Genomic DNA, 14,542 nt, shown 5'->3' with positions numbered 1-14,542 from the left:
ACAGAACATCTCAAGGGAGACCTTCAGTGGGTAGCTCTTTTCTGTAGGCAGGGCGCCCTGACAAGTGTTCAGCCTTCCACAGAGAGCAGACCCTGTAGCAGGTAGCTTCTCTCTGCAGGCAGGTTGTCTGCTTGTCTCTTCAAGTTTGGCTGAGTCTTGGGTTTGTATGGGCTTGAGAGGAGGAAGTGTGTGCTGCTTGGTTCATGGGCTGCCATGGGCAAGCCCATAAAAAGCACCTTAAGTTCTAATTCTGGTTCTTCAGCCTGGTCCCTGGGCTTCAGGCTGTTCCTGGCTTGAAGGAGGTCTTCACCCCGACCTGCCCCTTTCTGCCCAGGACTCTGTCTGCCTCCTGCTATGATCCATGGCACCCAGGCTGTTTTTGCCGAGGGGTACCTGCAGGACAGCTCTGAGCTGCCCTCAGCTGCCCTCAGCCCCCTCTTCAGCCTCCCTCCTGTACTCATCAGTGCCCAAAGTCCAGAGGGGGCTGAGGCAGCAGGGGGCTGACATGTTAGCACTGCCTTAAACATGTGCACACCTGGCCAGGTTGCAACAATCCTGGGCTTGGCCTCAACTTTGCTCTGAGAGCAGAGTGGGTTCTGGGAGCTGGGAGAGGCCAGGCAGTGGGAGCAGGTACTTCTGAGCCTGCGGAGGGAAGGGACGTTCCCTTCCTGGGTCCCTGAGAGTGCAGAGATGCCGGGGTCCACAGATGCAGCTTGAGTAGCTGCAACTGTACCAGGAGGGTGGGGCTCCTGCCTGCTGCTAGCCCCCAAGAGCCCAGAGATGTCCAGGTTTGCAGCCATGGCTGGCCACCCATAGCTGTGCCTGGGGAGTACAAGGTTCTCGCCCTGCCATAGCAGAAGGGGGTGAGGCTTCCACCCATTCCCGGCTCTTGCTGGCTCTGTGAACATGCAGCCCTGGCTGCGCCTACTGCAGCTGTCATTATGGTAGCAGATGCTCCAGATGTGCTGCCACTGCCTTCATAATGACCTGCATTTCTCTTGCCAACCTCACCAAACCTTACTGTCTTCCTATTGCTGATCTTTGGAGGTTTGCTGGCCTGCACTATTAAAATAAATTGAGGTTTTTTTTGAAAAGTTAATATCTTTACTTAATGTCCTGGTGAAGCTGAATTGTTTTAAACATTTGGCCACTACAAAGTGTACATGTTTCTGGGTTTTCTTTTGGATTGGGGTTCCCGTTCCTAGGCCATTTTTCTCCTTTTACTCCCCCATCTTCTTTTTGGTCACAAGACTTTTAGGCCATATTTTTGATTGTAGGGGGAGCTGTGTAAATTTTTGGAAGTTGGCAGTGACAGAGTGGCAATTAATTAGAAGTTGGATTTAGCCTATAAATTTGTCTCATTTCCATTTTTCTAAATTAAGTCTAATAAGCACGTAATTTTCCCTAAGCTGTGAATTGGAATTAATAATGGTTCATCACTGGAAGGTAAGAATAGTATGAGTACTAATGTTGAAAATGTGGCCTTGTGCTGTATGTTTTTTTAACAGCTCTTTCCCATGTTTGTTTACCAAAAGAATCATGGTTCTTTCTTGGAATAAGAGTTCATAGAATGTGCTGTCTTTTACAGTGTGCTTGGAAGTACAAAACATTAAGTGCAGCTTTATCTGTTGGCATGCTTTGCTCAGAGTTGTTTTGCCCTACTCCTGAGAGAGAGCCAGATTTGCCCCCATTGGCTTTTTGTGCATTACACACCTGAGAATAAATAATAAAAAGAAAAGAAATGTTAATAGAGTTAATGAAACTAAATTTAAAAGACACACATAAAACATTAAGCTATTTAGACTTTCAAAATTTGCATAAAAATTATATGAGAGCTTAGTGGGCTCATAATTTTTTTAACCTTTTACTTTGAAAATATTTGTAACCTATGGACAATTTGCCTGAATGCTACAAGGTGCTTCTACAAACTTTTCACCTAGATTCACCAAGTGTTAGCTTTTTGCCAGATTTGCATTTTGTGTCTCTGGGAACTTATTATTATGGTTAATATTTTAAAACTTTATAAATCTTTTGGTTGCCAGGACACAACACTTTGTGATCTCAGTCATTTTGGATCATCAAATATAAGTGATGAAAATTTACAGAAAACTGATTCTAAACCAGCTAACAAACGGTCCAAAAGCATCTATACACCGCTAGAATTACAATACATAGAAATGAAGCAGCAGCACAAAGATGCAGTTTTGTGTGTGGAATGTGGATATAAGTACAGATTCTTTGGGGAAGATGCAGAGGTGAGTCTTGTTTTTCAGGCACTATTTTGTTTTTCTTGTCTAGCCTTAGATATTTCTCAGTATTTTTGTTTCGTTTTCCAACCTTATGTAAAAGCTGGTTTGATTAATCACTTTAAAAAAAATACTGTTATTTAAAGTAAAAACTAAAAGTGAACACAAGAAACCTGGTGGGAACCAGACTTGGTGGGGGAAATGTGAGAGGTCTCTATTGGAATGCTAGTGCTTATTCTCCGTGATACTAGGCCAGTACTTTTTATCCATCCAAAGTTTATTGGATGAATCAGTTAGTGAATGAACCATAATCATGAAATATGTTTTTTAATGAAGACTCAAGCAAGAAAAAATTTTTCAGATGTATAGAAGTTCCTCTGTTTACCCTTAATTTAGGAATTTTCACAGCCAGGAACAAAGTTAGTTCTCAGTGGAAGAACACATGAACTTGCCAGCTACTATCAGAAGTTGTTTGAAGTTTTACGGATTTCTTTGTGTATCAGTCATCTTGGTGTCTTAGTCTAAATTGGGATTGTGCCAGGTGGCTCACACTTGTAATCCCAGCCCTTTGGGAGGGTGACATGGATAGATCACATGAGGTCAGGAGTTTGAGGCCAGCCTGGCCAACATGGTGAAACCCTGCATCAATTGAAAATATAAAAAATATTAGCCAGGCATGGTGGTGCATGCCTTCAGTCCCAGCTCCTCAGGAGGCTGAGGCAGGAGAATCTCTTGAACTGGGGAGCCGGAGGTTGTAGTAAGACAAAATTCCGCCACTGCACTCCAGCCTGGGTGACACAGCAAGGCTCTGTCTCGGAAAAAAAAATTGGGATTGTAGTTAATGTTAAAATATTTTTTATAGGCCCTAGTCAAGAAGGTTGAAAATGAAATTTGAGCATTTCATGGGCAAGCTTAGGGAAAGGACTGCTGATGACACCTTTGTTGGAAGTCATGAATGCGTGGGATGATTCCATAGTTTGAGACCTGGTTGGATTGTACACCAGAGAGTGATGAAGTAGCATGTCTGTGCCCTGTGGATGGGAAGTAAACCCTTGGCCAACATTTTTCTTCAAGTTTCCTGAGTCCTTTGTGGCAGGCAAGCGGTGTTCTCTAAGTCAGATGCATTATGCTGCGTTCTGTGACATTAAATTAGACTCTGAAATTGTGTCACCATGTTTTCTGAGGGCAGAAATGAATATGTAGTTTGGCATCCTCTAGGTGAAGGAGAGAAACTGTGTAGGTTAAATGGTAAATTCAGGCCTGAACACCATAAAGGCTGATGTCTTCCTGCCCATCTGTGAGGGACTAATACAGTTCAGAGATGGGGTGAGGTCAGGGAGTGAGAATGTTGGAATTCGAGTTCCATGACTCCAGTGGGCAATATCTAAGCCATGGTGCTTTCTAGAAGAAATCAGGGAATCAGATGGGGCTGCATGGTTCTATGTTTCTATCAGGCATTCATCATTAATTAGCCAGTCTGGGGCTTCTCTTTTTACTTTTTCAACAATTTCTCTGTCCAGATGGGTTAATCATTTCTGCAAACTCTGTAGTGTTTTCTAAGTGTCAGTCATTTGCACTTGCCATGTAGCAAATTCTTACTCTTTTACAGTCTCATGCTCTCTGTATTGGATAGTCTTTGTGTAGAGAAACCTCTAAGGACATAGAAGACCTGTAGTATTTTTCTGAGTCTTTTATAGATACAACTGTTGATACTGAAGTTAGGCCACTGGAACTGCCCAAAATACATTAAACCATATAGGCTTCTATACAGGGAATGTTTTTTAAACTTTTTATTGACATACTGCACATTTAGATAAATGTACAAATCCTAAATCTATACCTTGATGAATTTTTAACAAAGTGAACAAAACCACCTAGGGAATCTTAAAATATAAATGTATTGATATTTTCTTTTTTCATTTTTTAGATTGCAGCCCGGGAGCTCAATATTTATTGCCATTTAGATCACAACTTTATGACAGCAAGTATACCTACTCACAGACTGTTTGTTCATGTGCGCCGCCTGGTGGCAAAAGGATATAAGGTCAGCTTTGGCTTTAACTTGTGGGAAAAGGAAATTGGGATTCTCTTCCACAGAGTGCAAATGTGTTTTGTAAGGTGGTAGGAAGGCGATTGGTTTAGAATTTTGCATTTTAGAGAACTGAAAGTGTTTCATAATTATTAGCATTATATATTTATGAGTTTTTAACATATTGTTAGATATTATAGGGTAAATTTTTAAACTCTATGATAGTGTTTCTTAGCGATTTATCCACTCTCGTCAATTCCTTTAAGCCCTACATCTGAACATTGTGAACTGATTATTTTAAACGTTTCAGAAATGACCTTTAAACATTTTGAAATGAGTTTTTGCAAGTGATTTATTTTATCATTTTATATCAATATTTCTTATTTTTGTTGAAGGTGGGTGTTGTGAAGCAAACTGAAACTGCAGCATTAAAGGCCATTGGAGACAACAGAAGTTCACTCTTTTCTCGGAAATTGACTGCCCTTTATACAAAATCTACACTCATTGGAGAAGATATCCTTTTTGAACAGGAATTTTCCTCTTAAATGGTACAAGGGCTTTGTCTGAAGATGGCAGATTTTTTTTTTTTCCCTTTGGTTGCTCTTTGGGAACTTTTTAAATGAGCTGGGAGGCATTATGGTAAACCCTTGATTGGGTGTGCTCCTCAAGAGGGAAGGATTGTTAGTGGCTAGAAACAAGAATCTTTTCAAATGTCATAGTAAAAGGGAAGTTCATCACACTTGAAGAGCAAGAAAAAAAGGAATCCTAGTAAAAGGTGATGTCTGGTTAGTAACTGATTTGAAATTATATCTTCCTTAGCTTATTTGTGGTTAGTAGTTAGGTGCTTAGCGCCTACGAGCTCTTCAGGCTCTTTCCAAAGTGAGACCTAAGAAATAACCATTGAAGCCAGGCGCGGTGGCTCATGTCTGTAATCCCAGCCCTTTGGGAGGCTGAGATGGGAAGATTGCTTGAGCCCAGGAGTTTGAGACCAGCCAGGGCAACATGACAAAACCCCATCTCTACCAAAAATATAAAAAATTAGCTGGGCATGTTGGGACTTGCCTGTAGTCCCAGCTACTTGGGGGGCTGAGGTGGGACAATCATGTCAGCCTAGGAAGTCAAGGCTGAAGTGGGCTATGATCATGCCACTGCATTCCAGCCAGGATGACAGGAGTGAGACTCTCAAAAAAAAAAAAAAAAAAAAAAAAAAACTCAAAATGTGAGAAGAAAACTGCTGAAGTCAGAATTAAGACAGAGTTAAATGCTTAATTGGTAGGCCATTTTCATCAATTGTTAACTTCACAAAAATTTTAATACTTTTGAAAATGGTTTGTAGGTGAAGTTTTCTCATTTAGAAGAATTTTTAGTGTGCATAATGATTGCCCCTACATTTATGGTCATTCATAAATTCATTGTGTTATTTGAAGCCAAATAATTTCAAAAGCAAAGTCATAGAAATCTGTCAGTTTCAAAAGCCAAAATATTTAAAATTAGATCAGGGTGCATTTAAAAAATTTACTATGGGGTGCAATGAGTTCTCTGATAATAAAAGAATGGAGGTATAAGAAGGCCTTAAATGATACTGTGTGAACATATTATTTCTGTTATGGTTGATTACAGAGCTACTTATTTAACGACCTGCTTAGCTTCTGCCTAAATTCTAAGGATTGTTTTGTTCCATGAATACCATCAATAAGGAACAGCTGTCACTCAAAATGGACTCAAAACTATTTACAGCTTTGCGTGTTCTAAGCCGATCAGGCTATAAGAACATGGTATTTTTGTTTTTTCTTTTGCCTAAGCTTGAGTCTCTTATTTGAAGCCCATTCCTAGTACAGTCCCCCTCCCTGCTTTTCCTTTGCTGCTTTTATGGCTCCTATGTCCCGAGTTCCAAAGATGTGCCCAGACTTTGCCCCAAATCAGTTTTCATCCCTCAGATTTAGTTAATGGACTCATTTTATACATGGATGTTTTTGTTTTCTTTCTCATGTCTTTAAAAATTTTTCTTGCTCTTTCTGGGAGCTTTAGGCACATTAAAAGAGGAAAATAATTTACGCTATTTTAGTGTATTTACACTTTGAATTGTGGAATTAAGCATTATGGGATTGTTAAGTATTCAAGTCTCAGCATCATCCAAGTGAAGAAGTGGGTTGATATTTGGGCCTCCATAGGGTCTGATGTATTCTCCTAAGCCCTTTGGAAGTGAGAAGATACTGGTTATCTGTCTTCATGATCTTTATATTTTAGGAAAGATAAGACATGCGACTGTAATTCAAATAAATCAGAAGAATGAATGCTGGGCAGAAGATTTTTGCAAAGAGTGAAAGTACTGCGTGAAATTAATCATCACTTTATTATTTATTTATTTTTAGTTTTTTATTTTGTAGAGACAGGATCTTGCTATGTTGCCCAGGTTCGTTTCAAACTCCTGGCCTTAAGTGATCCTACCACCTTGGCCTTCTAAAGTACTGGAATTATAGGTGTGAGCCACTGTGCCTGGCTGTGAACCATTATTTTAAAGGAGAAAACAGTTAATATTATTGAAAATTTAGCATATTAGCATTTAAAATTTAGCATATAAAAATAATTATTTTTCTTTAATTATTATTAAATGTGAATCCCCTAATCAAGCTGGATGATGCTGTAAATGTTGACGAGATAATGACCGATACTTCTACCAGCTATCTTCTGTGCATCTCTGAAAATAACGAAAATATTAGGGACAAAAAAAAAGGAAACGTTTTTATTGGCATTGTGGTAAGTACTTTGCAGGTGAGGAACAAATGTTAGATGTTCATGGTATCTCTAAATATGAGCCATCATGTGTGGTTTATAATGAGGACATCTGATGAAGTGTGCCTTCAGGTAACTGTACTAGAAAAACATTTTTCTCACAATGTTATATGTTAAATTACTAGTTACAATTTTCTCATAGCTACTTGGTACTTGTATTAGTTCATTCTCACATTGCTATAAAGAACCACCTGAGACTGGGTAATTTATAAAAAAAAAAAAAAAAAGGGTTAATTGGCTCATGGTTTCATAGGCTGTACAGGAAGCATGGCTGGGGAGGCCTCAGGAAACTTAAAATCATGGTGGAATGCAAAGGGGAAGTAAGGACATCTTCATAAGACAGCAGGAGAGAGAGTGAAGGGGGACGTGCTACACACTTTTAAACAACCAGATCTTGTGAGAACGAACTATCATGAGAATAACAAGGGAGAAATCTGGCCCCATGATCTAATCACCTCCCACCAGGTCTCTCCCTCAGCACTGGGGATTACAATTCGCATTAGATTTGGGTGGGGACACAGCCAAACCATATTAATACTCTATGCTACGGAGAGACCCAGATGGTTTTGGTCCATGTGCCCTGGGATTTTAAGGTTGAAGATAGACACAATGACAGACATGCATGTGAACAATGTACAGATAGCAGAATAAAACATGAAGCCACCACAAACATGGGTGAGAAAGTGTTTTATAAGTTTCCTCTAGGGGTTTGAAATTAAACATGAATGACTGGTATTATATCTAGATTTGGAGGAAGGGATAGTTAAAGAGAAGTGATAATTGGCAGATATTAAATACGACACTAAGTTAATATTAGGAATATTTACAATCAGTTTTCTAGATAAAAGTAATTTGTGACTCATAGTTTTGTTTATTTATTTATTTGAGATGAAGTTTCACTCTTGTCACCCAGGCTGGAGTGCAATGGCGCTATCTCAGCTCACTGCAACCTCTGCCTCCCAGGTTCAAGTGATTCTCCTGCCTCAGCCTCCTGAGTAGCTGGGACTATAGGTGCCCGCCACTACACCAGCTAATTTTTGTATTTTTATTGGAGATGGGGTTTCACTATGTTGGCCAGGCTGGTGTTAACTCCTGACCTCAGGTGATCCGCCCGTCTTGGCCTCCCAAAGTATTGGGATTATAGGTATAAGCCACTGTGCCCAGCCAAGTCATTGTTTTATTGATCTTCTGGCAGTTTATGAATAAATTTTCCCATTTACGGACTTACCTGGACTCTGCTAAAAGTCTTAGACTTTTTAAGGCCCTTCAGAACACTGAGACAACCCTTTTCGGTTATAAGTTAAGCACAAATAGAACTCTGTCCAAGTAAAAAGTAATTCTCTTTGCTTTTTTCTAATGTTTGCAGTCAGTGGCAGTATCAACAAAAGTTCTTACAACCCGAATGTCTCCAGTGTGCGTTTTAATACCTTATTCTGACTGCGTAACTCTGTGTTAACTTGACATTTGCTTAACCAATAAGCCCTTCTTTCAGAGAGTTAGCATTCTTGTTGATGTTAGACAGCTCTAAATGATATTTTTATCCTTGAGAAGCACTTTTTATCTAGCCACAGGCAGTTGGATCTATCTACAAATAGTAAAGTTATTTACTTTTAGCTTTAATATATGTAATATGCTATTTTGTATTTACCTAAAACTCAGTCTAAAGAACAGAGTTGATAGTATATAATTCCTGCTTAGTGGATTTAGAAATACCATCTGGCCTACCGCCAGATTTTAACCATGTGTGCAAACTGGGACTCAGAAAAATGAAAACGGCTGATTGCCCTTCAAGCATTTTCTTGGAGGCTGTCCTACACTTCAGCAACCACTTTTGGCCTGACGATGTCCTAAGTTCTGGGTCCAGGCTGCACCTCTCCTGAGCTCCGGGCTCCTGCATCCATGTTTTTATTGAACAAAGACACTTAGAATTTATTGTGGCTGCTCAAACTCAATGTGGCTGAAATTGATCTTACATTCCTTGACCCTCAACACTATTTTCCCTGCCACGATGGGTGTCACCCATTCCCCAGTCACTACCTGGGAGTCACCTTTTGAGTATTGGTAGTTAGTCTGAAAGTAAGGGCTTTGCTGTTGTAGTACCACTGCAGTCAGGCTCTCTGCCTTCAGTCTGGGCAGTGCAGTTTTATACACACAGTTTTTAAGTTTCTCAGTGTGTCACATGTCACACAGGGTGATAGAAGTTGCATATATTAGAGTGTAGACCATTTTTCTGATTAAATAAAGAAAAAAGGAATTTGGCTGACTGAAAAATTTGTTACTTTAACATCTGTACCTGGTTTTTATAAATGCTTGGTTTGCAGATTGGTATATAAATTTATGTGTGTATCCTTATGTACTGAATAGTCCATCTGTCTAGGCTCTAGAGAAAACCTTTGGGCTAGAATTAAGAAAGTTACTTAATTACAGTTTGAGGAACCATAGCACTGCCTATAACCCGTAAGATCCCCGGGTGTCCCTTCCCTCCAGAGGTGACTTGTAATCTAGACTTTTAATATAGAGGTTTTAGTTTCTGTCATACCCTCTTAAACTTTACATACAAGTGTAAATATAGTGTGTGTATTCTTTTGGGGTTTGCTCCTTTTGTTTATCATTTTGATTGTGAGATTTATTTGCATGTGTCGCTGTAGTTCTCTCATCGCCTTGTCCTTTTTCATTTTATGTTCTACAGTTTTTCATTCCTCTGTTGATGGACATGTGGGTTCTTTCTAGTTTACAGTTGTACAGAGAATGCTGCTGTAAATATTTTTGTATGTCTTGTATACAAATGCCTGGGTTTCTCAAGAGTATATCCCTGGGGGAGGAATTACTAAGTTATAGGATATGGATACTACAACTTTGCTAGATAATGCCTTGCTATTGTCAGAAGTGGCTTTTCATCAATAGTACATGAACATAGGGATTGGTGATTTTTCCTCTTTTTAGCTAATGCAGTCTGTAACTAGCCCCATTGCTTTTCATAAGCATCTGTAGTGGCTAACAGTGTGGACTGGGGAGTAGTCAGATTTCTTGGGTTTGAATCTTGGCTACTCTGTTCCTTGGCTAGGTAGCTTCCCATCACTTCTCCAAACCATGATCTTTTCCAGTTTATCTTTGCTGTTATTGGCTTGGGATGTTAGAGAGTAGCTTCAAGTTGGCATGGCCATTCCACTGGATAGACTGTCTACTTGGGGTTCATTCAGAGTTTGGTAAAGTGTACTTTTTTTGTGTTACTTTGGTATATGAAGTAGTAATTTACTACTGTTCTGGTGATATGGTTACTAGGACCATATCACTTGTAACTTTGAGTGATAACTACTATTTGTACAGTGCTTTAGAGTCACACATAATTCCTGTTTATTTTATGATTTGATCCCTATAATAGCTTTATGAGAGAAGTAGGCTGGTTTGGTTCCATTTACAGAGGAAGAAACTGAGGCCCGACAGTATTTGGTAACTTGCCACTGTCACCCTGCTAGGTATATTAGCTCCAGGGCTTGTACTCAGGGTGGCTCTCAGAAATCTAATTTGTAGTGTGGTTTAGTTATCTGTGAGTCTGACTGTATAGGAATCTTGAAAAGCAGACAGGTTTCTAATGCTTTAGAAATAGAATACATATATACTCCTGAGTGTATCATCTTTACTTTTTTCATGTTTATGCTGTGTAAGAGCTATAACTGGGAAAATACATTTTTTCTGTAATATTATATTTGTATTTATTTTTAGGGAGTGCAGCCTGCCACAGGCCAGGTTGTGTTTGATAGTTTCCAGGACTCTGCTTCTCGTTCAGAGCTAGAAACCCGGATGTCAAGCCTGCAGCCGGTAGAGCTGCTGCTTCCATCGGCCTTGTCCGACCAAACAGAGATGCTCATCCACAGAGCCACATCTGTTAGGTAAGTTGGCATATCACTGGGAAATAATACCAATTCTGAAACTTAGGTTTAATTCCTAAACCAATACTAACTAAAATTGCTGAAAATAGGTTTTACTTACAAAAATTATATTTCCACCATGGTAGTGGAAATTAAGAAAAAAAGTAAAACAACAAAATTGGGCATGGTGGCACATACCTGTAATCCCAGCAACTCGGGAGGCTGAAGAAGAAGGATTGCTTGAGCCCAGGAATTTGAGACCAGCCTGGGCAACTAATGTGAGACCCCATATCTAAAAAACAAACAAATAAAAGAAACACCACTACTCATACTATCACCTTAATATAGGACTTTAGAAGGCAGCCGTTTTAAAGAGGTTTCTGATATTATTTAGTGATACTATTTGGTAATTATGGGGTTTATGATATTTAATGATATTATTGGTAATCTTCAGTTTCTGGAGATAATTTAGAGTTCACTTGTTACAAAGTTTACGTAACTTTGGAAATTCTTTGTGCTGCAAGTTTCAATTCATGGCTGTGTCCAGTGGTTTTATTTACTAGATCTAAGATTAGACCACTTATTTATGAAGCAGTGTGCTAGGCACTGTGCATACAGAGGAAGAAGATGTGGTTATGATGTGTGTCTGGCAGAGTTTACCCCAGGAGAGGCAGATGTGTGCATACCTAACTGGACTTCAAGGCATGATATATTAAGTGCCAAACAAGATGGTGCCTTGTTGGAAAGATTCTGTACTGCCATCTGGAGGAGTGTGATGGGAAAGAGACCAGAAAAGTGTGCTGTGGCTTCAGTGAAATAGACTATATACTGGGGAATTTGGACTTTGGACTAGGCAGAGAAGCCCTGTAGGATTTCATTTAGTAAGTGGACAAATCATTTAGAAAATCAAGGCCATGCATGGTTGCTCACACCTATAATCCTAGCACTTTGAGAGACTGAGGCGAATTGATCACCTGAGGTCAGGAGTTCAAGACCAGCCTGGCTAACATGGCAAAATGCAGTTCTAAAAAAAAATTCAAAAATTAGCTGGGCTTGGTGGCAGACACTTCTAATCCCAGCTACTTCAGAGGCTGAGCAGGATAATTGCTTGAACCCAGGAGGCAGAGGTTGCAATGAGCCGAGATTGCACCACTTGACTCCAGCCTGGGCAAAAGAGCAAGACTCTGTCTCAAAAAAAAAAAAAAAGAAAAGAAAAGGAAACTGATTAAGTGAAGTTCCATATGTTTCTTTGTCCTTAGTGTTGTGTTCATTTTCATTTGAATTTGATTTCTTTCAAAGTAGCTTTCATAATTTGTTTTTCTAATTATAAAACCTAATATATGTTTATTTAGAAGAAATTAGGAGTTACAAAAAAAAGATAAAAGTCATAAGTCGAATTCTACAACCCAGAGAAATGACTGTTAAACATTTTGGCATGTTATTTCCATGTGTGTATGTCACTTTTTTTTTCCATTTGTGAACTTGTATTTGTGCTGCAAAATCATTTTTGTATCTTGTTTTTTTTTTTTTTACTTTAAAGTTCCCCATTTTTAAGAACTTTATTGCAGAAAATTTTAGACATACACAGAATTATACAGAATAGTGTCGTGAACTCCTATGATTCTATCAACCAGCTTCAGCATTTCTCAGAACCAATCTAATTTTTCTACACTCCCTCCTTTTATTTCTCCCTAGAGTTTTGGCTTTGAAGCCAATCCTAGTGAGCATCATTTTTTCCTCTAATATTTCAGTAGGTACTCTTAAAATAAGTGCACAACATTGTCATATAAGTGTATTGTAATTTATCTATTCTGTTTTTATTATATTCCTTTTTATCAGTATTTCAAATACTGTTATGATGAATATCCATATATAGAAATATTTGTGTGCATTTCTGATTATTTCCTTAAGATAAATTCCTGAAAATGGAATTAACTGGATCAGAGGGTATGAATGTTTATAAAGCTCTTGATTGCTAGCTAAAAATGGTAATATCAATTTATACTTCCACCAGTGTAGTCTAGGAGGATTCTTTGAACCTTTGTCCACATTAGGGTGATCATTTAATCTCTCACAGTCACATAGATGAAAAATTTTGCATCAAATCTCTTTATTTTGATTTTAATCCTTTTCTGACCATGTGTTCAAACTTGAATAATTAAAAGGCAAACAGTAAACTTATAAGGAATGCTGCTTTTACAGAACTAAAAAAATTAATAAAATCTTGAAAAAAATTTTGAAGGTAGGTTTCTATATTGTATTTTCAGTATTTCCTGTCTTTGATTTAGTTTAGTTTTCTTCCTATTCTATTAACTTGGTATGTGTTTTATTAATTTAGATTGAGTCTAAAGTCAATTTTATCAACACATTCATTTTTCTGTTTTCCACATAATTTTATAAAATAACGAAGGCAAAATTCAATAAAATATCAAAGTATTTCGTAATGACAGACATTGCCAAAAGTGAATTTTTGTTTGGCAAGCAGCATTCATTGCCTGCTGATACTCCTAAATGTTTTTTCATCACATGAGATAAAAGCTTGAATTTGGCATGTCAAAGATAATTTGGGTGTTTTATGTGGGTTTTTACCAAATTTAATGCCTGTTTTTGTCTTAATTTGAATTTCTCTAGTTAGCATTGTGAAAAATTTTTCCTATGTTTACTGACCATGTGTAATTTTTTGTCCTTTGAACTTTTTTTGTTTTGTATCTTTGATCATTTTCACTTTATTTGCATATTGGACTAAGCAAAGTCAAAAGTTAAATCTGCATTTCTGTGGAGTTCCTACAGCTAATTTATATCTGTGGACAGAATGGAGTACATGAAATTCAAAAGTTAGCGGGTCAAACAGTATAGACTCTTGTGACTTAGGGTTTGCGTTGGAAAACTAGCTCTTCCTCTTAGTGACTTTGAATAGATTTATCTACTGTGTGTCTTTCAGTGTCCTTTTCTTTATAATGGGGGTATTAAGATTACTTACCTCATAGGGTTGTTGTAGGGATTAAATAAGTTAATATAGATAAAGCACCTGAAATAGTACCTGCTGTAGAAGGCTCTCTATAAGCGGAAGTTATTCTTTTAATATTTTAATTTAAAAAATTTTTCTGTGGTTGGGAGTGGTGGCTCATGCCTGTAATCCCAGCACTTTGGGAGGTTGAGGCAGGTGGATCACGAGGTCAGGAGTTCGAGACCAGCCTGAGCAACATGGTGAAACCCTGTCTCTATAAAAATACAAAAATTAGCCAGGCATGGTTAAATTTTATTTTGTAGGTACATAATAGGTGTATATCTTTATGGGTTACCTGAGATGTTTTCATACAGGCATGTAATGCATAATAGTCACATCAGGGTAAATGGGGTATCTACCTTCTCAAGCATTTATCCTTTGTGTTACAAATAATCCAATTATACTCTTTTAGTTATTTTTAAATGTACAATTAAATGATTTTAGACTGTAGTTACCCTGTTGCACTATCAAATACTAAGTCTCATTCTATTTTCTTTTTGTACCCATTAACCATCCCCAGTTCCCTTCTCAGGCTCAGGTAACCGTCTTTCTATTCTCTATGTCCATGAGTTCAGTTGTTTTAATTTTTAGCTCCCAC

General features: G+C 38.2%; 1 protein-coding gene across 5 annotated transcripts in view; it reads left to right on the top strand.

Annotated features, from left to right (window-relative positions):
* The window catches only part of MSH3 (mutS homolog 3), a 219,485-nt gene that overhangs the window by 13,517 nt on the left and 191,426 nt on the right, over window positions 1-14,542 (top strand). For all 5 annotated transcript variants that reach the window (XM_032277167.1, XM_032277143.1, XM_032277151.1 and 2 more), the window contains 5 exons: window positions 2,043-2,255; window positions 4,174-4,290; window positions 4,671-4,788; window positions 6,887-7,032; window positions 10,792-10,958. In XM_032277167.1, the coding sequence (XP_032133058.1) occupies window positions 2,043-2,255; window positions 4,174-4,290; window positions 4,671-4,788; window positions 6,887-7,032; window positions 10,792-10,958 (761 nt within the window). The remainder of the gene's footprint in view (window positions 1-2,042; window positions 2,256-4,173; window positions 4,291-4,670; window positions 4,789-6,886; window positions 7,033-10,791; window positions 10,959-14,542) is intronic.

This window comes from Sapajus apella, unplaced genomic scaffold (genome assembly GCF_009761245.1).
Source record: "Sapajus apella isolate SASKATOON/1434 unplaced genomic scaffold, GSC_monkey_1.0 scaffold1, whole genome shotgun sequence".
NCBI classification, from domain to species: Eukaryota; Metazoa; Chordata; class Mammalia; order Primates; family Cebidae; genus Sapajus; species Sapajus apella.
This window is presented reverse-complemented; position numbering and strand designations above follow the sequence as displayed.